The following is a 24,160-nucleotide window of genomic DNA, read 5'->3' on the forward strand; positions in this document are numbered from 1 at the left end:
GAAAGTGAGAAATGAAAGAAAATACAAGTGTGAATGTTCATTAGCAATGACACTCAAAGCATAAGCATCATTTAAAAAAAAAGGAGACTTAATCACTTCATTTTTCTGATATAAAAAGCCTATATGGTAGTCACAGCTGAAGTATGGGTCCTTTGAATGGACACTCTAGTGTGGATTTTCACAAGATGGCCAGTGAGTTCCTGGCAAGGAGACTTGGTGAATACAATCTCTTTCCAGAGCTCAGGAGTCAGGCAGCTGTGTCTCTTGGCGGTGACACCAAAGGTTGCCTTGGCTAATGGACAATCAGAAGTGTTGGTGGCCTGAATTCCCTTCCACCCAGAAGCTGCCAGACTCCTAGGAATAGAGAAGTTCCTTTGGGCAGGTCTGCCATGTATGAGGAGGACCTTCTCCTTTCTACATTATAAACATACTAAGTGCACACTGGGCCCATGTGATTCAGGAGAGCTGAAGGAGGGCAGATTTTTTTTAATAGAAAAATTTTTTTTGAGAATTGTATATATAAATACTGAGTTTACATTATTTCTACCCTTCCCCTTCTCCCTTCCAGCTTCTCCTATTCTCCCCTCTCAAATTCATGACCTCTTCTTCTTTGTTATTGTTACATAAATACACACAGATGTATATATAAGTATAGCCCACAGAGTCTGTTTAGTGTTCCTTGTATGTATATGTATTTAGAGCTAATCACTTGGGATTGGATAACCTATCAGCGTTATCCCTGAAGAAGACTGAATCTCCCTCTCTCTGCAGTTGTTAATTGCCTAAGGTCTTCATCTAGAGGTGGGGCCTTCTGAGATGTCTCCACCCATATTGTCACATAAACTGGTGTTGTCCTTGTGCTGGCAAATGGAATGAGCTGCAGGCTTCAAACTGCTGCATCTTGAAGCTCTTATTTCAAGTGAAAAAAACTACATAGTAATACTTCTACTTGTATGGAAAGTCTAGAATAGGAAAATCCATGGAGATGATGGGTTACTGGCCATGGAGGATTGGGGACAGGGATGATACAGTGGCTGCTATTGAGGTTGTGGTTTCCAGCTATATGGAAAATCTAGAAGAGGAAAATCCACAGAGATAATGGGTTAGTGGTCACCAAGTATTGGGACCAGGGATGATACAGTGACTGCTAATGAGGCAGGGGGCTCTTTCTGGAGGGCATGATATGAGTATTCTAGAATCATGTATAAATGGTTGCACAAGTCTTGGATATACTAAAACATTACCAAATACTACACTTCTAAGGGGTGAATTTACAGCACATGAATTATAATTCAAAGAAAAAACTAGAAGTCATTACATAAGTGCTACCATTTGACTGTGTCAGCCACCAGGACTAAGGCTTGACAACATTTTAAAGGGCATTTATCCCTTATAAAGATGTTTCTTTCAATATAGTACTTGAAGTTCTAGCCAGAGCAATAAGACAACATAAGGAGATTAAGGGGATACAAATTGGAAAGGAAGAAGTCAATCTTTCCCTATTTGCAGATGACATGATAGTATACTTGAGTGACCCCAAAGATTCCACCCAGGAACTGATAAAGCTTATAAACACCTTCAACAACATAGCAGGATACAAGATCAACTCAAAAAAAAATCAGTAGCCTTCCTATATACAATTGACAAACAGGCTGAGAAGGAAATCAGAGATACAGAACCCTTTACAATAGCCACAAGTGATATAAAATACCTTGGGGTATTTTAACACTAACCAAGCAAGTGACGGACCTATATGACAAGAACTTTAAGTCCCTGAAAAAAGAAATTGAAGAAGATGTCAGAAAATGGAAAGATCTCCCATGCTCATGGGTAGGCAGGATTAACATAGTAAAAATGGCAATCTTACCAAAAGCAATCTACAGATTAAATTCAATCCCCATCAAAATACCAACACAATTCTTCACAGACCTGGAAAGAATAATACTCAACTTCATATGGAAAAACAAAAACCCAGGATAGCCAAAAGAATCCTGTACAAATAAAACAACCTCTGGAGGCATCACGATCCCTGACCTCAAGCTCTACTATAGAGCTACAGTAATAAAAACAGCTTGATACTGGCATAAAAGCCGACTTGTGGACCAATGGAATCGAATTGAAGACCCTGACATTAATCTGCACACCTATGAACATATAATTTTTGACAAAGAAGCCAAAAGTGTACAATGGAAAAAAGAATCTTCAACAAATAGTGCTGGCATAACTGGATATCAATGTGTAGAAGGCTACAAATAGATGCTTATCTGTCACCGTGCACAAAACTTAGGTCCAAGTGGATCAAAGACCTCAACATAAATCCAGCTACTCTGAACCTGCTAGAAGAGAAAGTAGGAAGTAGTCTTGAATGCATTGGCATAGGAGATCACTTCCTAAATATAACACCAGTAGCACAGACACTGAGAGAAACAATCAATCAATGGGACCTCTTGAAACTGAGAAGTTTTTGTAGAGCAAAGGATACGGTCAACAAGGCAAAGCGACAGCCTATAGAATGGGAAAAGATCTTCATCAACCCCACATCTGACAGAGGACTTATATCCAGAATATATAAAGAACTCAAGAAATTAGACATCAAAATGCCCAATAGTCCAATTAAGGAATGGGCTATAGAACTAAACAGAGAATTCTCAACAGAGGAAACTCAAATGGCTGAAAGACATTTAAGGAATTGCTCAACATCCCTAATCATCAGGGAAATGCAAATCAAAATGACTCTGAGATACCACCTTACGCTTGTCAGAATAGCTAAGATCAAAAACACTGAAGACACCTTATGCTGGAGAGGATGTGGAGCTAGGGGAACTCTCCTCCACTGCTGGTGGGAATGCAAGCTTGTACAACCACTTTGGAAATCAATATGGCGCTTTCTTAGAAAATTGGGAATCAATCTCCCCCAAGATCCAGCTATACCACTCTTGGGCATATACCCAAGGAATGCTCAATCATACCACAAGAGTACTTGCTCAGCTATGTTCATATCAGCATTGTTTGTAATAGCCAGAACCTGGAAACAACCTAGATGCCCTTCAACTGAAGAATGGATAAATAAAATGTGGTACATATACACAATGGAATACTACTCAGCAGAGAAAAACAATGACATCATGAGGTTTGCAGGCAAATGGATGGATCTAGAAAAAATCATCCTGAGTGAGGTAACCCAGACTCAGAAAGACAAACATGGTATGTACTCACTCATAGGAGGATACTAGATGTAAAACAAAGATGACTAGACTGCTACTCACAACTCCAGAGAGGCTACCTAGAAAACAGAACCCCAAGAAAGATACAGGGATCACCCAATGACAGAGAAAAGGATGTGATCTACATGAACAACCTGGATGTGAGTGGGGATAATGAAGGGCAAGGGTCAAGGGAAAGAGAGTTTAGGGGAGCGGGAGATCCCAGCTGGATCAAGAACAGAGAGGGAGAACAAGGAATAATAGACCATGGTAAATCAAGACCACATGAGAATAGGAAGAAGCAAAGTGTTAGAGAGGCCCACAGAAATCCACAAAGATACCCCCCACAATAGACTACTGTACTGGCAATGGTCGAGAGACAGCCTGAACTGACCTACTCTGGTGATAGGATGGCCAAACACCCTAATTGTCGTGCTAGAAACCCCATCCAATGACTGAGGGAACCGGATGCAGAGATCCATGGCCAGGCCCCAGGTGGAGTTCCAGGAGTCCAATTGGCAAGAAAGTGAAGGGTTTGTATGAGCAAGAATTGTTGAGACCAAGGTTGGATAAAGCACTGGGACAAATAGCCAAACGAATGGAAACACATGAACTACCAATAGCTGAGGAGCCCCCAACTGGATCAGGTCCTCTGGATAAGTGAGACAGTTGATTAGCTTGATCTGTTTGGGAAGCATCCAGTCAGTGGGACCAGGTCCTGTACTCAGTGTATGAGTTAGCTGTTTGAAACCTGGGCTTATACAGGGACACTTGGCTCAGCCTGGGAGGAGGGGACTGGACCTGCCTGGACTGAATCTACCAGGTTGAACTCAGTCCTCAGGGGAGTCTTTGCCCTGGAAGAGATGGGAATGGGGGGTGGGCTATGGGGAAGGCAGGGGGGAGGGGGAGAACAAGGGAATCCGTGGCTGATATGTAAAATTAAGTTATATTATAAAATAAAAATTAAAAAATAAATAAATAAATAAATAAATGACAAAAAAAGATGTTTCTTGTTTTTTAAAAAAAAAAAACCCCAATGGGCTCCAAACATTTCACATGGAGCCTCATGTACTTACCTCAGTTAAAATGGAGGAAGTGTGAAATGAGAGGGCACAAAACAAATACCCCCCTGGCAAGCAGACCTTCTGAAACATTACGTTATTTCTTAGGCAGTGTTTTTTGTCCTGGAAATATCTTTCAAATCCCTCAAGTTGCACAAGAAAATGGAGTATCTTTTTTTTCTTTCTCCTTCTAGGTGTTACCCCCAAGCACAGGCTGCCTTTTTATTGACAGAGACTGTTCAGCTACGTACTGCCATGAGTCAAGCAGTAATATTTACAATCCCTTCCAGAAGCGTGAGCAGCTGAGAGCCAGCAGGTACATCATGAAACACACCTCAGAGGTGGTCTGTGAGGTCCGGGATCCTGAGGGCAACACCTTTCAGGTAAGGTACCGGGTCCGTGTGGAGAGAGAGCCTGCACTTCTATCTCAGTCAGGGCTTTTTGGCTGTGAAGAGACGCCGTGGACTTGACATTTAATTGGGGCTGGCTTACAGTTCAGAGGTTTAGTCCATTATTGTTGCTGCAGGAAGCATGGCAGCACGAAGGCAGACATGGTGCTGGAGGGGTAGCTAAGAGCTCTACATCCAGAACAGCGGGCAACAGGAAGTGAGAAAACCTTCTGAAACCTCAAAGCTCACCTCCATTCGCACATTTCCTCCAATAAGGCCACACCTACTCCAGCAAGACCACTAATACTTTCAGATAACACCACTCCCAATGAGCCTGTGGGGGCCATTTTCATACAAACTACCACAGCTTGGTTTTGAGATGTATTGCACTAGACAAGTTTCATGTAGATTTTTGCATTTGTTGCATTAGGGTCATTTGCCTGGCCCCTGCCACCAATCATGAATGTCAGTATCGTTTCTTGGATCCTCGAGTATACTCTCACAGAGAAGAACAATCGTAATAATTTGGGCAAGAAGGTGGATCTCTGTGAGTTTAAGGCCAGCCTGGTCTACAGAGCGAGATCCAGGACAGACACTAAAACTACACAGAGAAATCCTGTCTGGAAAAAAAAAAACATTAAAATAATAATAATAATAATAATAATAATAATAATAATAATAATAATTTGGTCAAGAGAAATATTAAAGTTAATAGGCAATTAGAGAAGTGCAAGGGAAATAAGAATGCAACCACAAACAAGGATTAGGGATTAAGGTAAAAGCAGACGCAAGCATCCTGCAATTTTATGGCGCCAGGGCAGTCTGTGGTGAGAAGGGCCTGGCAGGGCCAGTGATGGGTAGGAAGGGTCTGGAGGGCTTAGGCTGTGCTATGGAGATGCTCTTCTCTATCTGTATTTCAGCAACATGATGGTCCCCTTATCTTTGTCTGGGAATTGGCAAACTGTGTCCCTCTCTATATAGATTAGGATCTCAGATACTTTGTCTTACATTTAAAATATTGAAAAAGTCTAAAGAATATTTCATGTCATATAAACATATACACAATTCAGATTTCAGTGGTGGGATGGAAATCATTACTGTAAGATGGGCCTGTTCTTTTGTGTGTTCCCTCTGTCTTCTTTGGGCTCAGCAGTGGAAAGGGCTGTGTATTTGTAAGAGAGAATGTATGGCCTATAGCTCCTGAAGCATTTACTTCTGACCCTTGACCAAAAAGCCTTGCCACCCCCTAATTAGCCATTTATCTTTTTTCCCCAATCCCCCCTTACAGTGGAATGTCCTCCATTGACTAGTGGGTGTGAGGTTAGTTTTTAGATTTGGACTCAAAAGCACAGAATCCCTAATGCTGTTTTGGTTTGCAGACAAGTCCTAGTCCAGCTCATGCTTTTCTTGGCTACGCGACAGACTTTTCACAGCATGAGCATGAACTGATGAATTTCTATCGACAAGGACTAGCAATGGAAACAGAAAGCCAAAGGCCCTCCAGATTGAAATGTCTGGGGTGTTCCTTGCCAGGCATGTTTCTGATACCCCTCTAGGGCTACATCACCTACAGTGGGCAGCCTGTGCCATGCTCCTTTCTGAAAAGATGCGTGCCAGATATAGACAGCACCAGTAACTAGAATACTGCCTCTCATATGTATCCTAGACCTATTTCCCCATAGGCTCTACCAGGGAACTACAGTTCTGGACTTGAATCTCAGCTTTCTCTATTCAAAGGTTCTTTCCATATTTCAATACAGCATTGCGTGAGTGATCTTTCCTTCATGTTCAGTTTCTTCATCCCTTGAACTAATTGCCAGAGGATACGATTTTGAGTCCCCTCTCAATCCTGGTCACTTTCTTCTAAATGTGTCAGAGTTTGTTCTAACAGTCTAGGTGTGGTTTATTAGTACAGCTGTGCTGCTAGGGAATCTCCACTTTTATTAATGAAATTCATACATAGTATCAATACTGTGTAATTAAATACACTTGATTTTCTGATAATCTAAGAGAGTATGGGCTTGCTCACTTGGATCAGTGGTGATGTAGGCACTTTGTTATTTTTTTCCCTCAGTTTCTCATATGTCTTGTGTCATAGGTCATGGCTGATGGCTCTGTATCAACAAAGATATCTAAAAAGAAATTAGAAGATGATTTCGATGTACAAACTGAGGGCTATGATAGTTTATCATCAATTCACCTTGAAAAGAATCACATGCAAATCTATGGTGAACACGTCCCCAGGTAAAAATGATACATAACAACATTAGGATTTTTATTCTCCATCCCAAATTCAAGAAGCATCTTTCCCGAGTGTCTCCAATTTTCTTATTTTTACTTCTTCAAATAGGTTTTTTGTGATCTATGCTGATGGGTCCGGCGTGGAACTTCTCCGAGACAGTGACATAGAAGAATACTTATCCTTGGCCTATGGAGAATCAACAACTGTGGTTCTCCAGGAGCCAGTCCAGGAACACCCAGGTAGAGACTGCTTGCAGCCTGCAGCTTCCTGTGTCCTCCAGTGACTCTCATCTGCTTGCTGTTCAGTCCCCTTTGCTCACTTGACTACTTCAACTGGCCATGCTACTTACATAGCTCCAGAAGGTGATATTCAACTGTGTCTAAGAATCAACTTGTGGAAGCCAAGAATGAACACCTTTTGCTGCCCTAAGCAGGCTTGTGCCTAGGTCTTATCAGTTCATTCCATCCTGTTTAGAAACAATACGAGATCTCTTAAAAGTTTTTTTTTCTATTATCATTTTTAAGGTGATGTTTTGTCAAACTGAATACAACAAGAAAACACATTGTCTACATCAGTTAGACTACTAATCAGAGGTGTATATGTTATATAACATATTTGTTGGGAGTTTATATCATTTTTATCTATTTCAAAGAAATCATTGCATGAGATTAAAGGCACACACTTTGGTGTGCTAATTACATAGAGAGGTTTCTGAACTTCTTTAATCTTTTGTTTGGTGGTATAGATTTTGAGTCAACTTGAAAGTATGATTTCATGCCTGTGCTTGTATCAACATACATGTACACGTTATATGCCTTATTCTTGTGATTGAGGAAAATAGAAGACTGTTCCTGGTTAAGCAGTGTATATTACAAAAAAAAAAAAAAAAAAAAAAAACTAGGTAAGGTTGGTGGGTGGGTGTGGTGATACAATAACCCCTGAACAAGGAGACCACTGCAAGCTTGAGGTCAGCCTACACTAACTACATAGCAAGACTCTGACTAAAAAAACTAAAACAAACAAACAATGAGACAGCAAGAACTCTCCTCAAATATTTTTAAAAATTCAAGTAGCATCAACTTAGCAGCCTATCCTGTGCCAAATACCAACTTAGTTTTTGGAGTACATAATGAGATAAAACAAACATATACCCTATTTTCCTTAAAACTTAAAATTCAGTGACAGAAATGTGTGTTAATTAAATAGCCACACAAATAACTGTGTAATTATAATTTTGTTTGAGATCTATGAAGAATAGAAATATTTTTCAATGAGAGCTTTGAACAGAGAAACCTGGGGTTGTCTAGAAAATTTCTCTGGAGATGCTGAGACCCAAGAGCTTGTTAGTGCATTCAGGTGTGTGTATTGGGGGTAGAGATTTTTTTTGGAAAAGAAAACACAAAGAATTATACCAAATTGAAAATGGGTAGGAAAAAGCCAAACCCGGCTGAAGCGTGGAAGGAAGACATGGATCAAGTTGAGGCAGGGGTGAGCAAAGATCCTGCTTTACTCTTTGAACAAGGGGAAGTTGAAGAAGGTTTAATCATGTGTGAACCTCACTGGTCAACCTGGCTGTCAGGGTAGGTTCACTCCAGAGTGCAGCCTGCCAGGAAAGCTCACTGTTGCTTCAGTCCAGGGCGGGATACCTCTGAGGCACAGGACTGAGTGTTGCATCTGTGGAGAAGGCAGAAGAAGATGGAGTCAAGGCAGCTCGTGGGCAGACCTGACCCAAATATGGTTATTGAGGAACAGAAAGCGAATACTTTTGGTTGGTTAGAGGCCATTTTTTAGGTAGTGACTGACTCATGGTCTCATCTTAGAGAATGACACCCTAAAGCACAATCATTGTCCCTGACTAAGGTTTTATGTAAAAGGCAGTTCAAAAGTATTTGTTGAACTTGGTTAATGCCCGTTGAACTTGTCAGAATCACTCTAGTAGAGAAATGATCTCTGATAAATCTCTTTAATCCAGGCGCCTTGAGCATCACAGTCCTTCGCCCTTTCCATGAAGCATCACCATGGCTGATGAAGAAGGAGTTAGACACCATTGTTCCTCCCAATCTCCAGTCAAGGTCATGGGAACATTTTCCTTCAGTTGAGGTATATGCTTCCTACAATAAAGTCACTCTCTTTACACTTCCATTCAGAGTCAGGTCTTCTGTAGTTTTATATATTTTCATCCTTCTGTGAGATAATGAATGAGCTCAAGAAGTTTTATATTTGGAGATTTTAAGTATTTGTAGATATAGCAATAGACTTTTAGAAGACCATGACTGGCTAACTAACTTCAGTTTTATTTTTTGTTCTGTATTATAAGCCTGGGTATATTCCCTATAATATTAAAACATCTCTTATGAATCACCTGTTACAGTTCACCTATCATGGACTTCCTGATACTACACCACTTTCCCTGTCATTTCTTAGCTATTAATTTAGAAACAAAATTTGGTAGCTCAAACTCTCCGTTTTTTCTTCTTGTATTAAAAATGCACAAATTGAGCAAAAAGAGGAAGGGGAAATAAAGAATTTTGCATGAATTTTGCAACTGCAATGTTAGTGAGTAAATACTGTATTTATGATCATGCCAGATTAGTGAAACTCCACCCTAAAGTTTTAAAATCACATTTTGCTGAAGCATCACTAAATCCTGCATCTTGTAAGATGGTCGCTTTGTTTCATACCACCGTATGCAACATGTCCAGCACATCATGTGGTGTTCAGTTATGAAATCTGTCAAGACACCAAAATGTGAACATAGAGCATATTGCTGTTAAGTGAGGAGGTAATGTCTTTGAGTTTTTACGTGCAGTATTCTACAGTAAATTCTGCTATAGCAAGAGCAGAGAGGATGAGCAAAAGTCACCTACGTCTTTGTTTTAATTTGGTGAATCTAATCAAATTGATGAGATGAAAGTGGCCATGATGTCTTGTCCTGAATCTTGGAACAGGTTATACTGGACCACAATATTCTTCTCTGAAAGTTGAAAAATGCCAAAAAGCTGAAAGTACTATGGGATGATAAGATAAATGTGTCCCATTCTGGATTAGTGAAGATTAGTCTCTTCACCTGAAACTCTTATACTACAAACTGAAAACCACTGGTTGGTTGTCACTGGCCACTCTTTTTTTTTTTTTTTTTAAACAAACACCAAGGCAGCAAAGTACACCAGTCCTGAAGGCCAATTACTAGGATGACAGAGAAATGAGCTCACTCTTAGGTAGACATTCCTTCCCAAGAAACCAGTAGAAGATCCTGGAGGTGGGTTTCATCAAGAGTGAGCTCAAAGTTGGCCCAGACCCATGGAATGATTTTGCTCTCAGAATCTTCTTATATAAACTCACACAGAACCAGGAAGTTAAAGACTGCTGACTCCAAATGTTTTATGTGATCTGAGCATGCTAAACAAAGCACCGTTCATGTGACATGAATTAGATGGTTGCTGAATTAGCATGTGCAGAATCACACAGCCCTCCTGAAGGGATGCCCATTTGAGACTGTTAGTGGCACACACAAAGATGAAATTTTGCTCAGATCCATGAGGATGAGGATTTTTCCAGCACCATTTTGTCTCTTGAAGGTGGTACTGTAATAACTTCAAATTCTGCTGAAAGGACTAGCTCTTTACTTGGCCCTTCAGATGTTCACTGGGCAACTAAAAGCTGGTTCATTTGGCATCTCTGCCTCCATTTTGCATCTGTCTCCTTTAAATTTGGATAATGTTGCTGCTCAACTTTTCATATAGACATGGTAATCATTTGAAGATCTTTCATCTAAAACTAGCAACCCTCCCCTTCAAGGCTAGAAGCACCAAAGAGTGAGTAAAACACATTTGAGATTTGCAGCGACACCATAATAAACAAATTGTCGGTCACCAACAACTTCCTTGTCCTAGTTAGCATTAATTATCAAATAGTCTAGAGTCATCTGAGAAGAGAGCCTTGACTGTGGGATTGTTTAGATCAAGTGAGCCTGTTGGCATGTCTGGGGACTGTTTTGACTATCAATAGATACTGGAGGTCTCAGCCTCCTGTGGGTGTCACCAACCCTAGGTGGGTGGTCCTAGATGATATAAGAAAGCTGGCAGCATGAGCCTGTGAGTGAGTGAGACAGAGGATGAGCCAGCAAACAGCATTCCTCCAGTTTTCCTGCCTTGAGTTCCTGTGCTGACTTCCCTCAACAATAAATTGTGACCTGAAAATATAAGGCAAATCAACTCTTTCCGCCCCAGGTTGCTTTGGTTGGAGTGAAGTTTTTGTTTGTTTATTTGTTTGCTTGCTTGCTTGCTTGCTTAGTTTTAGGGAATTTTGGAATTAAGTTCTAACTATGTAGACCAGGCCTGCCTTGAACTCACAGAGATTCATCTGCTTCTGCCTCTGGGGTAATGGCATTAAAAAGTGTGTGCCACCACACCAGGTGGTTTGATTGTTTTTTTTCCCAGCAACAGCACCTCTAAACATCTCTGGGCACTGTCCAAAACCCAAAAGAATTAACGCCTGACTTTCTGACTTACCCTTTGTTCTTAGCCATTGTCTCAGAAAGTCATTTTGGACTCCAGGAATAACTGGATGAGTGGAAATTATTCTCCGACCTCCAGTCTACCTCTGGCAGCAGCAACCTTCTAATTGTCTAGCAAGCTCTGATCCTGAGCTGATGATCAACCAGACCATACTTGGATCAAGACTGCCTGAGGATGCATACACATTCATTGCTTCCCTTCTTTTTTCCTTTTTTTTTTCCTCCCTCATATCACTCCAAAGTTCTTGTTAGCATCTTGAAAATGGTGCATGAGATGCTAGTCCCAATTCTTCTCAGTGTAGCCATACAGAATGATGAATCTCTTTTCTGATTTACCATTACTTTACTCATTTGGATTGGGGTGTGGGTGACCAAACCTGGTCTGTTTGGATCCCTCAAAGGCAGATCTCCACTGGTTTAGGAACCCCATAACCACTCCTGATCTAGTAATCATGTAAGAGTACTTGGCTAAAAAGTCCATCACTGCACTATTCTGACTTCTTTGGTGAAACCTGTACTTTTTTTTATATGTATACAGAAAAAGACTCCAGGACCTCCATTTGGCACTCAGAATTGGAAAGGCCTCTGTATTGGGTTTAAGCAGCTAACAAATACCCCGGCCCCTATACTCAAAGGCCCCAAGGTACTACAGATGCGTCAGTTCATCCAGCATGAGGTCATAAAGAATGAGGTGAAACTGAAGCTTCAGATTTCCCTCAAGGTAAGAGAATCCGGTGATGTGACAATTCCCCCCACTACCCCAAAGATCGGGAACAAAGAAAATCATCCCTATCCATCTCCTGAAGAGCCTGAAATCATCTATTTTTATCAGTATTTAGAGTAACACTTGAGTATCGGTTGCCCAAAATAGAAGGTTAAAAGGTAGAGGATACTTAATGATTCCTATAACATAGGATTAAGTTATAGGAATCATTAAGAGGTCCCAAAGGTGTTGCTATAGTTTGAAAAACAAAACCAATGTACAATTTCTATATAGTATTTTTTTTTTGTACTACACAGAAAGCCAACATTCTCTGGAGAACATGTAGAGCCACATGTTAATCAGATACTTGTTCATGGATGAAAACAGTTGCTGCTTTGAAAATGGTCTAAGACTCCATAAATAGATGGCTTGTTATATGATCATAGCTATAGAATCTTTCTAAGTTTAACTCTCTCTGCATAGATATTATATGCATTTGATGGTTATATGCTCAGAACCTAGCATCGAGAAGAGGATCAATATTGATGGATGTTGATCAAACACTCATGGGGAGGGAATATATTTCATCTAGAAGCAAAGGCATGGACTAAGTAACTTATACCCATGGGCAGAATCATAGAGACAAGACTGAGAGACCAGAAATCATCCATCTCAGTGAAAAAGATGCTGCAGCACAGTGTTAGAAGCAGGATCCTCCCTGTGCAGTTCTCTCCTGTGGCTTTAAAGCTTTTCTTGAGGGCAGAAGGGGACTTGGCTTATCACTATTAACCTCCTGAGAAAAAGTTTTCCCAGTGCTTGACCAGTTAACTGATTGTGGAGAGGTATCAACTTATCTCCTTAGTCCTTTTGGGATGTTCCAAGTTGACATTGACTATGTTGGTCTCTTTCTCTGCCAAGTTCTTGATCTTTATCCATTTGTTTGACTGTCCTGGTCTAGGATTATATAAACCATATTCTAAAGAAAGAAGACGAGCTACAGGAAATGACCGTCAAGGATTCCAGGACGGAGGAAGAAAGAGGCAATGCTGCTGATCTCCTCAAGCTGGTTATGGTGAGAGAATGGCTAGAGACCAGTGTTCTTGCTCCTCTCTCACTGTCAGGTGCTCCCAGACAGAATGCATAGGGAATAGCCACATGAGAACCTGCCAAGGTTCTGAAGCATTTGCCTTATCCTCATCCTAACTTTTTCTGTGCTAACTGGATTATGGATTTGTTGAATTTTCCAAATATATCTTCCTTTGACTATTCCTTTGCTCACAGATAATCTGGAAGACCCTCAAATAAAAGATATATATGTTATTATTTTACTATGAATATACACTATTAATTTTACTTTAAGAAATTAATGTTTATTGAATGCTGAGTAACTTAATGAATATGAAAGAAAAAGTAATTTCCATATGCCAAACTATTTCCATTCTTAGAAATTCATTAAATAATGGAGCAACAAAATATTCAAATAAATTGTATATTGGTATTTAAGAAGAACAAATTCATTTTATAGTTTTTTCCATAACAAGTCAAACTGAGCACATAAAGAATGCTTCTAAACAAAGTATTTCCATGTGCAATATAATTAACATCAAGTAATTCTAATCTTCATTTCAGTCTTTCCCTAAAATGGAAGAAACTACAAAAAGTCATGTTACTGAAGGTAACTGGAATTTGATATTTTTCTGTAATATATCTACAGGTTTCAGAAGGACTTCTTAAATATATTTGCTTGTCATTCTGTGTACCACAGCAAATACTCATGTAACCAATCTCCGCTCCTATCCTGGCCGTGCTATTACAAAGTTTTATATGTTTTCATTCTGCCCTGAAAAACAGTGATTCCCTCCTTAGTTCACCTTTAACCTTCCTTTGCCAAACAAAAAAAACACTGGTATTTTACCTTCTCTCTTACCTCAACTCCATAGAAAATAGCTACTAGCAAGGAGCCAGCTGACAAATGACCCCATGTACAATGCACACCCACCAAGCAAGTGCCCAGACATTGCCCACACCTTGCACTCTTCTACACTGAATGTCATAGAGCAAACAGCTACTCTCAAAGGAGAGCCTCCCTGGCCTCAACAAGCTTGGTCATATCACAGCAACAGCACTAGAAATTTTACTGCGATTTTGCTTTCAATTATATGCAGAGGCCCGAAGCTGGCTGCCTTGGGCTTCACTAAACCCTTAGACACAGTATTGACTTGTTACTCTTGTTTTGCTGTTACTGTTGTTGTTTATCTAGATTTTTCTCTCCTTAAGATTTCATATTACAGCAGTGATATCTAACTGGAAGTGCTGAGCCACTACCCCTTTAGATGGCCATTACGGAAGAGGCCATTACAGTCCCAGATCTCCTCTCTCTGGACACTGCCATCACTCTTTCACCAGCTGGCCCCTGCAATAGAGTTCCCAGTGAACATAAATGCAAAAGGCCTTGTTAGAACTGAATTTCGGATAAATAATAAATAATCTGTATTGTAAGTGTACCCCAAATATAGCATGCTACATACTTATCCTTTAGAAAGTGTGTTTAACTAAAATGCAAATTTTATTTACCCTATATTTGATCTTACAAAATTACCCTGGGCTATTTGAGCTTGTGACATACGGTCCAAGAAAGCAGGCATGTGTGATGGAGGCCAACCTACAGGCCACCCAATAGAAATGGTTAAACAAATTGTGTTTCTCGAATTGCTGCAAGAGGGAAACAGCATACGTAAAACTGACCCTGCTGATTGCCAATGGTGCTACAAAGTCAGCATCTCCCATTGTACTTCCTAAGATGTTCTTTAAGGGGACACCTCCAAAAGCATGAGTTTTACACTAACACAGATTTGGATAATATTTTACATTGTCTCACTTTCTTAAAGACTTACAACATACATTAATTAAGGGTACAAAAAAGTCTCACAAGAAGAAAACTTACCTACCCTTGTCTACATCAGTGTTTTCTAAGTTTTCTTGTCTTGACCAGGTATCCTATTCTTTCTCTGACAAAATGACAGCTCATTGAAACTGTATGCTATAGACAAACTCTAAGCACCATCACCCAAATTTTACAAGTGTATGATATTCAGCTCTTTGGAATTGGATAATAGGTACATGTTTAGAATAACAACCTCAGTATGATGGCCAATCTGTCTTAATATGAGAAAATTCAGGCCCTCACCATGCAGCTTCCCTAGTGATGTAGGACAAAGTATTTATGTCTGGATCCTAAAGGTGATGTTCACTAGCAGAACATGTCATGGAAAGTAGTCTGGTTGTTACAGTTTGGGTGCAGAAATCCCCCAAAACAATCAATAAATTTAATTGTGTAATGAAGAAATGTTATAAAGAAGTCAATACTAACACTAAACGTGTTATTTTTAAAGTTGCTGCCCACCTAACGGATTTGTTCAAGCAATCTATAACTTTGACTCCAAAATGTTCACCAGAAGCATTCACTAAAGATTACTTTGAGAAGAAATGGAGGTAAGCTGCACTGGGTGTATGTCACAGTTAGTGTACACATAGGGGATGCAGAGGTGTGGGGATAGTTGTGGCCCTTCTCCTGTTGTAGTGATGCTGCTTCTCTGTCGCTCGAGAGCACTGCCTATTTTACCACATTTTTCTTCTTCTCACATAGGGATACATCACAAGGAAGGAGCTGGAAAGAAAAGCTCGAGGAACAGAGGTAATTCTGCCCCAGTGTAGACATAAGCCTCTGAAAAGCCCAGTTCCGGAATCTCAGCGTTCAGTAGGCTACAAGGTCCTACAGACTCCCAGCTGCTGCTTGACATTTCAACAGGTCAAGGTGGCACTGGAGGCGGCCTGTTAGGCCATTGGGTAGATGTTGATAGCCCCATCTCCTGCAGTGGATTTTTGTGGTCACCCTTCGTGCTCCTGGCGATTCTAATATACTCGTGAACATTTTGGGAATTAGTCATAACACTCAGGATCATGTTGTTTGCCTCGGGAATGTGTCCTGAGCATCATGATGTTTGTTTTCCTCCAGTCTGAGCTTAAGATTTCAACTCCAGCTTTTTATCCATAAAGGAAGCCAAATACGTTTATGTAGCTGGGGTGGCGTGGCCATTTTTATGCATAAGTGTTGTTGGTTGTTTTTTACTCTTTACTCTTTGGAGTCCTGCCACCCAGCTCCCAAATAAGCCACAGACTTTTTCTTATGTATGAATGTTCAGCCTTAGCTTGGATTGTTTCTAGCCAGCTTTTCTTAACTTAAATTATCCTGTCTACCTTTTGCCTCTGGGCTTTTACCTTTTTCTATTTCTGTATATCTTTTCTTTACTTCTGACTCTATGTCTGGCTATGTAACTGGGGGACTGGCCCCTGTCATCCTCCTCTCCTCCTTTTCTCGCTCCACTCTTTTCTGTCCCTCCTATTTATTCTCTCTGCCTGCCAGACCCACCTATTTCTCTTTCCTGCCTAGTTATTGGATGTTCAGTTCTTTATTAGACCAATCAGGTGTTTTGGACAAAGTAACAGAGCTTCACAGAGTTAAACAAATACAACATAAAAGAATAAAATGCATCTTTGCATCATCAAACAATATTCTATAGCATAAACAAATGTAACACATCTTCAACTAATATTCTACAACACATGAGTTGCTCCTTTCAGAAACATCACCTTCATGAAGGTGTTGGGGTTACATTTTGGAGTGTATTGGGAAAATGGAATGATAAGACTTATTTTCCCACTTACAAGGTTGAACTGGAGGGTGTATGTTGTTTGTAGTGGAAAAAAAAACTGTTTGTTCCTACACATCTTAGGTCCCTGGCTGAGAACCCTGTAACAAAAGACAGACTGGTCAGAGGAAATAAATATGGATTTATTTAAGTTTAATGTGAGACAGGGGATGTCATAAAGAAATGAAGATTCAAAGGAAGACTGGGCCTGCATAGTTCTATGCCCCATTTGATTACCAGACAGCCAGAAATAGATATGATGGGACAAGAGTATAACCTAATAGTAGTAAACTGGGAGAAACCAATGGAGCCTGGATCCTCAGATAGTCAGGCATCCCTCCATCTTCCAGACAGATAGGCTCCTTTCCTCTTCACATAGGGAGGGTACCACTCCTGGGGGGCCTGGTGACCTGCTTCAGTGAAAGGGTAGGAAAAATGCTTTCTAGGTTTTCTGGCCTAGAAACAATGTATGAAACTATCAATGGGGAATGAGCCTGGATGTTCAGGGACCAATAGGAGATGGAGACTTGCTCTTATTTTTTCTTTAATGTACTTTTAAATTTTATTACTAATCTCAAATTGTTACAGCTATAAGACAATGGACATGGCAAATAAAAATAAGAATATCATTATGATCCAAAAATGATGAGAATTAGTATGATGACTTTTATAAATTCTGTAAGAACTCCTTACATGTATTCAGTGCATTCTGGCTACTGGTTTTCCTGCATCCCTCTGACCCCTCTCCTACCCCTCCTACCCCCCCTCCTCCCTCCCTGTCCCATCTCAGATTCATGACTTTGGTTTGTTGTGTGACTCATTTAGTTAGAGTTATCTATGTGACTATCCACTAGAGCCTGACAGGGTCATCAGTAGGTACAGGAGCAAAGGCACTGTCTCCCCTTTCCCTAGTTAACGAACAAGGCACGGGACCCCCTGAGTCCCTCCTCCATCCCTGTCAGCCCGTTCTTGTGCAATCTCTGTGCGCACATATATAATTATTAAGGGTCGGTGGACTTATTCTTTTAATACCTTTTAAATTCTGTGCTGATTCATGAGTTGCCCATTATTTTTAACAATTGAAATATTCACAATTCAAAAGTTTAATGTGTGAGTGGTTAATCACAGCTAGGGAAGTTGATTCACATAATTAAATGTGTGGCATGAAAAGAAAAAAGTGAGAACAAGAAACGTGGGCTGAGTATAAGGAAACCAGTATGTCAGGGACTTGAAGTGCACAGCAAATATGAGCTCCTATAGAAGAATCAATACCGAGCCTGGAACAAAGAAATGTAGGCCTCTCGATAACCAGGCTCGTTGCTTCCTTCATAAGAAAAATCATAAGAGAGCCGTGAACTGCCACCAGACTGCCCTACTTGAAGGGGAAGTCCCATGAGTCAGGAGAGACAAGGCATTTTAATGGTAGATTAAAGTCATTTAAACAAGATGGCTTATCGATTGTACTTCACAGTCCTTCTGGGCATGCACTCTGTGTATGGTCACTGGTCTCAGTCAGCATGTCTAGGGACAGCTCAAGTATGATTCCTGGTGGACTCTACTATGCCAACTGGCTGTTTCACTCCAGGAGTTCAGTTTTCTTATCTATAAAATATGAAGATGATCAGCCTGGATGACTGACTGTTGCTTAGAAGGTACTGTTGTCAAGATCACGAGCTTAAAGTTGTATAACTCAGCTTTTTGTTCAGCTCCACTCTTGTATAATATTAGTGGGACCAGCCTTAATATTATACATTCCAGGGGCTCAGGAGAGAGAACTACTAATGGCGAGGACTATTTTCAGGACATAGAATCTCAGCACACCGAGCTCTATAGTCCACTTGCTTTAATTCCTCTGGCATAACATCTTTTATACACAGCTTCAGTTCTGTTCTCATGTCTAGCTCCTTTCTTGTCTGATTTCTCTCTATATTTATCTACTGCTTCCTCTAAGTTCTATCTTAATTCTCTTGTCTTAACTCTGCCTCATCTAGGTCCTTTTCATCTTGTTCTTACCTAGCTAGTACTTCCCCATCTGACTCTTCCTCATCTTCCATCTCATTCCTCTAGTCCTCTCTTCTAGCCTTACAACCTAGTTCTTCCCTGTCTCAGTTTGTTCCTCTCAAGTTCTTACCCATCTAGTTCTTCCATTCTCTTTCCTCTTCTTCATCCTGTGCCCTGGAAGTCCCGGTATATAAAGGGAGGGTCCAAGCTAAATTGTGCAAAGCTATTACTTAACGTCCACCTCTCCTAGGCGGTGTCTCCTTGCGGAATTTACCTTAAGTCAGGAGACTTGTATGTGGGCTGTTATCACTGTTAGTCCTTGGAAATTGGGCGACCACCTGGGCGGTGTCTCCTTTAGTCCTTGAAAGTGGCTAGGGGAGATATCTGATTCCAGAGAAAGCCTTTCCTGAGGCTGTTCTCCAAATGCCTGGAATGTGTAATTCTAGAGAGTGATCAGTCCACATTGTTAGCCCTTCTTAGGGAAAAATCAATTGGGAAAACTATGAAGGCACACATGATTTTTATAACAGAATACAGCTGATATATAACAAGCCAAGTAACACCAAAAACTCCTTGGGATTTGGCTTCCTCTGGAGGAATTCCCTGATCCCTCAGGTAGTGACTTTGCCATAACCAGCTGAGTTCTTATGATATATTCCTGCAGCCTGCAGCACTCCACCTTGTATTAATTATGCTTTAGAGTGTACTTACTCCTGCACCTCAAGGTTTTTCCTATAAAATAGAGATGGCAAAGCTTACCCAATAACCCAGTTCAAAGCTCCTTGGCCTCCCCGAGTATCGCCTCCCAGTGGAAGCATTCTGACTTGGAAAAGCCAGCTCACAGCAGAGTCGTGTTGCTGTTTTACTTCCTAACAACCTCTCGGACTCTGCTCTTTGTTTTGTGTGGCTGCTCCTGCTGCTGTAATTATGGAAGCCTGTGGCTGTCACTTCAACTCCAGAGGATCTCACAACCTCAAAAAAAAAAAAAAAAAAACCTCAGGCACTGGAAAGGGACTTTGGCTTTAGACATTTGAGATCAACTGGCATCATTAGTCCCTGCTTCATATAAGAATCTGATTTACAGCCGGGCGGTGGTGGCGCATGCCTTTAATCCCAGCATTCGGGAGGCAGAGCCAGGCAGATCTCTGTGAGTTCGAGGCCAGCCTGGGCTACCAAGTGAGTTCCAGGAAAGGCGCAAAGCTACACAGAGAAACCCTGTCTCAAAAAAAAAAAAAAAAAAGAATCTGATTTACAAAGTAAGAAATGTGACTGAGGAAGTAAAAAGTGAACAGGCCACCCCCAAATAAAAGAATCTGGGTGGTGCACACCTTTAATCCCAATATTAGGAAGGCAGAGGCAGGTGAGTCTCTGTGTGTTCAAGGCCATGTGTGTGTACGAAGCCAGTTCCAGGCCAGCCGAGATTAAATAGTAAGATCCTATCTCAAGGGGGAAAGGAAAAAAAGAGTCCAGTGAGTGTTCCCTTCTCAGTCTTACTGTTGGTGAGTGCAGTGGTTTCCAGGAGGATTTGGGGCTAAAGCAAAATAATTTTTCAATGTGTTTTGTGTGTGTTCTTTTGTATATCATTGTGGAAATATGAACCAGGGAAAATATCGAGAAAACACGAAATTACTTGTTGCAAATTAGGACCAAAGAAGTCACACCTTATTTTAAGTCTGAATTGAGCCCACTATTTAAGTCACAGGTAATGGAAAATAATTCATAATAATTTAATCTTTATAAAATGATGCTTTGTATGTTAATCTGTAGGCTCTCCTTCCTGATACTGTTTACTTGCCTATTGCAACCATCTGACCAAATAACTCTGGTGCTGCAAATGTGTGATCACGTGACAGGGAAACTCTCCACGCGTGTATCACTTTTGCTTCCTCCCCCTTGCATGCAACTGTTAGCAATCCTATCTCTTCCCTTCTTCTTTGGGCCAAGTCCTCACTGTTGCTGATTTACCAACTGCTAGCAAACTCTAATTATAGCTTTATTTCATTAGAGATCCCTCAGCCATCAACTGCTAAATGCCATTAAGTTACTGTGAGTTCTTAGATGCCCATAGACACTCAACATTCTCCTCTTCCATGTGAGCCCACTCCAAAGACCCCAAGCCACATACTAGCCTGCCCCTCCCTGCCCCTCACTGCCCTTCATGACCCCTCACTGCCCCTCACTGCCCTTCATGACCCCTCACTGCCCCTCACTGCCCTTCATGGCCCCTCACTGCCCCTCACTGCCCCTCACTGCCCTTCACAGCTGCTCACTGCCTCTCACTGTCCCTCACTGCTATTCACTGCCCTTCATTGACCCGCATGGACCCTCACTGCCCTTCACAGCTCCTCACTGCCCTTCACTGCTGCTCACTGCCCTTCACAGCTCTTCACTGCCCTTCACAGCTCTTTACTGCCCTTCACTGCTGCTCACTGCCCTTCACTGCTGCTCACTGCCCTTCACTGACCCTCATGGACCCTCACTGTCCTTTACTGCTGCCCACTGCCTCTCACTGTCCCTCACTACTGCTCACTGCCCTTCACTGACCCTCATGGACCCTCACTGCCCTTTACTGCTGCCCACTGCCTCTCACTGTCCCTCACTACTGCTCACTGCCCTTCACTGACCCTCGTGGACCCTCACTGCCCTTCACAACTCCTCACTGCCCTTCACTGACCCTCATGGACCCTCATTGCCCTTCACTGCTGCTCACTGCCTTTCATTGACCCTCATGACCCCTCACTGCCCTTCACAGCTCCTCATGGACCCTCACTGCCCTTCACTGATCCTCATGGACCCTCACTGCCCCTCAGGGTCCCTCACTGCCTCTCATTGAAACCTCAAAGCAAAGTGAACACTTTCATGTGTCCACAATGCCCTAGAGTTCTTGAAAATTCAGGATACTACTATTAACCAGATGAAATTCCAAAAACCATAACTAGTTAACAAAAATAGAATTCAATTAGTCTCTCACAAAATTTTAGTTTTCAACTTCATCTTCAGAGCCTTGTCAGCATTGTCTGTCAACTAACACATTTGTGACAGTTACATAAAATAAATGTATGTCTGTGGGTTTTCCTTTAAGTATAATTATCTGGAGAAGCTTTCCAAAAACCTGCCTCCTTTTACAAAGAAAAATGAAGCCACAAGCAAAACATCTGATCTGGATCTTCATTCAGGTAAGGCGTTTATATTATTGCTATTCCTATCACATCACCTGAACCGAGTCATACCCAATATGGCCCCTTAGGACGTGGCTAGTTCTTACCATCCATTGACTTAATGAGAGTTGGTGACAGAACATACTATTATTACCTGCATACTACAGATATGTCTGAGTTATATAAAGAGAGCAAGATAGAAATTGAATTTCAGATTCATTTCTTGTGCCTAACAGCATTTAGAAGATCTGACTAACCAAAGGATTAATGAAAGGTGTTTTTTTTTTTTTTTGAGAACAGGATATTCACATGATCTCAAAAAAACTCACATGCTTATTAATTACAAGTAAAATGAAAATCCATGTCCAATGGAGATTCAGTATTTGATACCTTAGTTAAATAGTCAAGTTTTCATGAAAAGTAAAACTGTCTACCACCGAATGCCTTTCTCACAGAGTGTAATGGACACAGTAACTGTACAGAATTCATGTCAAAAGTCTTTTATCTGAATCTAACCAAAAGGACATAATTGACAGATGTGTACCAATCTTTAGACGTTGTACAATACATAGTCATTGTCAGGGTAGATGTGTTGTCAGGTGGAGAGCCCTTGGCTAACAGGCATGTGACTTTGAGTTCAGTCCCCAGCACCACATACACACACACACACACACACACACACACACACACACACACACACACACACTCAGAATCAATATCATGAAACCAAAAAGATGTGACAATTGCTGTCATTCAAAAGAGACTGTATGACATAAAAACAACCTGTAACAGATCAAAGGGGGGAACACAGGACTTTTACTAGGGGACTGTATGTCAGAGGACATTGTAGAATTGTTCATTTCTTAGATATACTGATGGGAATATGGATAAAAAGAGTTGACCATATTTTCAGCAGATGCATGTTGAAAGAGTTGACAATGAAATGAAATTTAGAACTTCTTAGTGAACTGAATAGTGAGAAGACTCAGATAGAGGATGTTTGCATGCTCAATGTCATCCCTACAGTTCATCTACCCAGAACATGGGTGGGCAGGGAAAAAAAAAAGCAGATACTTTCAAATTGAGCTTGCAAAGCAGAGATCAGGGTCAGAAAAATCACTTGTGATTGTGGTGAGGTGAGATCAGGTGATCTGAGTGGATGGGCCTTGGGTTGTCAGTTAAACTTGCCACACCTCAGGGAAACAAGAGTAGCCCTCGCCCACTCCTCAAAAGGTCAACATGCTTTCAGGACAGTCACTGGGCAGCTACAGCTGACTGCTCATCCAGGCTTTACACATACACAAGCTGAAATCTGTTCACCTCCCCAGTCATACATACATTTATTTAAAGTTGTTTTGTTTCATATAGTACCTGTTTCTTAAAGATACATATTTTAATGAAGAGATACATTTTCACAGTAATGAATAGATTAGAAATCATTTTTGTTTAGTAGGTAAATGCAGAGGCAGACTGCTTGGCCTCAGCCTGGTGATAGCTCCATCTGGCCCTAACGTCCACAAGATCCAGCCAGTTCCTAGGGAGTATGTGCTCTGCAGGAACTGCCTTGTTTGTTAGTGGCAAACACCGACCATATTATGAGGAATCTTTCAATGATGTTCTTCTGTGTAGATTTTTTTCAGGAGAAAAGGGAAACACCTTGCTTATTGAGAAATTCATTGTTCAGTGTTGTTTGTACAAGCCTTGGTTGTCTCTATATTGTTGGCCATAACATGACTTACATTGTTTGTTTTGGAATTTTTAGATTCTACACTGATAGCAGCTGTAGAAAAAGAAGCTGCAAATACACCTCCCCTTTCAAAAGAGGAAGCTGCTGAGAATATCAAGGAGTCTGATAGCCAAAGTGATACTGAAAATGTAACCAAATCTACCAAGAAGTCTTCTAACCAAAGCCAAACTGAAAATTTAGCACAATCTACCCAGGAGACTAATAGTCAAAATGAAACTGAAATTGTAAGCAAGTCTACCAAGGAGTCTGCTAGCCAAAACCATACTGAAATTTTTAAAAAATCTACCAAGAAGTCTGCTAGCCAAAATCAAATTGAGAATTTAATAAAATCTACCAAGGAGTCTGCAAGCCAAAACCAAATTGAAAATGTCGCCAGACCTCCTACTGAAGGTATAGCCATCATTATCTTCATCTCACGGGTTCAAAGTAAA

The 24,160-nt window shown here is 40.9% G+C and overlaps 1 protein-coding gene across 1 annotated transcript in view; it reads left to right on the forward strand.

Annotated features, from left to right (window-relative positions):
• Spag17 (sperm associated antigen 17) overlaps window positions 1–24,160 on the forward strand; it is a 244,861-nt gene that overhangs the window by 186,926 nt on the left and 33,775 nt on the right. The window contains 12 exon segments of the mRNA XM_037206932.1: window positions 4,459–4,647; window positions 6,752–6,897; window positions 7,004–7,134; window positions 8,868–8,995; window positions 11,950–12,132; window positions 13,073–13,186; window positions 13,744–13,789; window positions 15,507–15,606; window positions 15,761–15,808; window positions 20,427–20,526; window positions 21,907–22,000; window positions 23,745–24,119. Coding sequence (XP_037062827.1) covers window positions 4,459–4,647; window positions 6,752–6,897; window positions 7,004–7,134; window positions 8,868–8,995; window positions 11,950–12,132; window positions 13,073–13,186; window positions 13,744–13,789; window positions 15,507–15,606; window positions 15,761–15,808; window positions 20,427–20,526; window positions 21,907–22,000; window positions 23,745–24,119 — 1,654 coding nt within the window.

This window comes from Peromyscus leucopus, chromosome 6, assembly GCF_004664715.2.
Source record: "Peromyscus leucopus breed LL Stock chromosome 6, UCI_PerLeu_2.1, whole genome shotgun sequence".
Lineage (NCBI taxonomy): Eukaryota > Metazoa > Chordata > Mammalia > Rodentia > Cricetidae > Peromyscus > Peromyscus leucopus.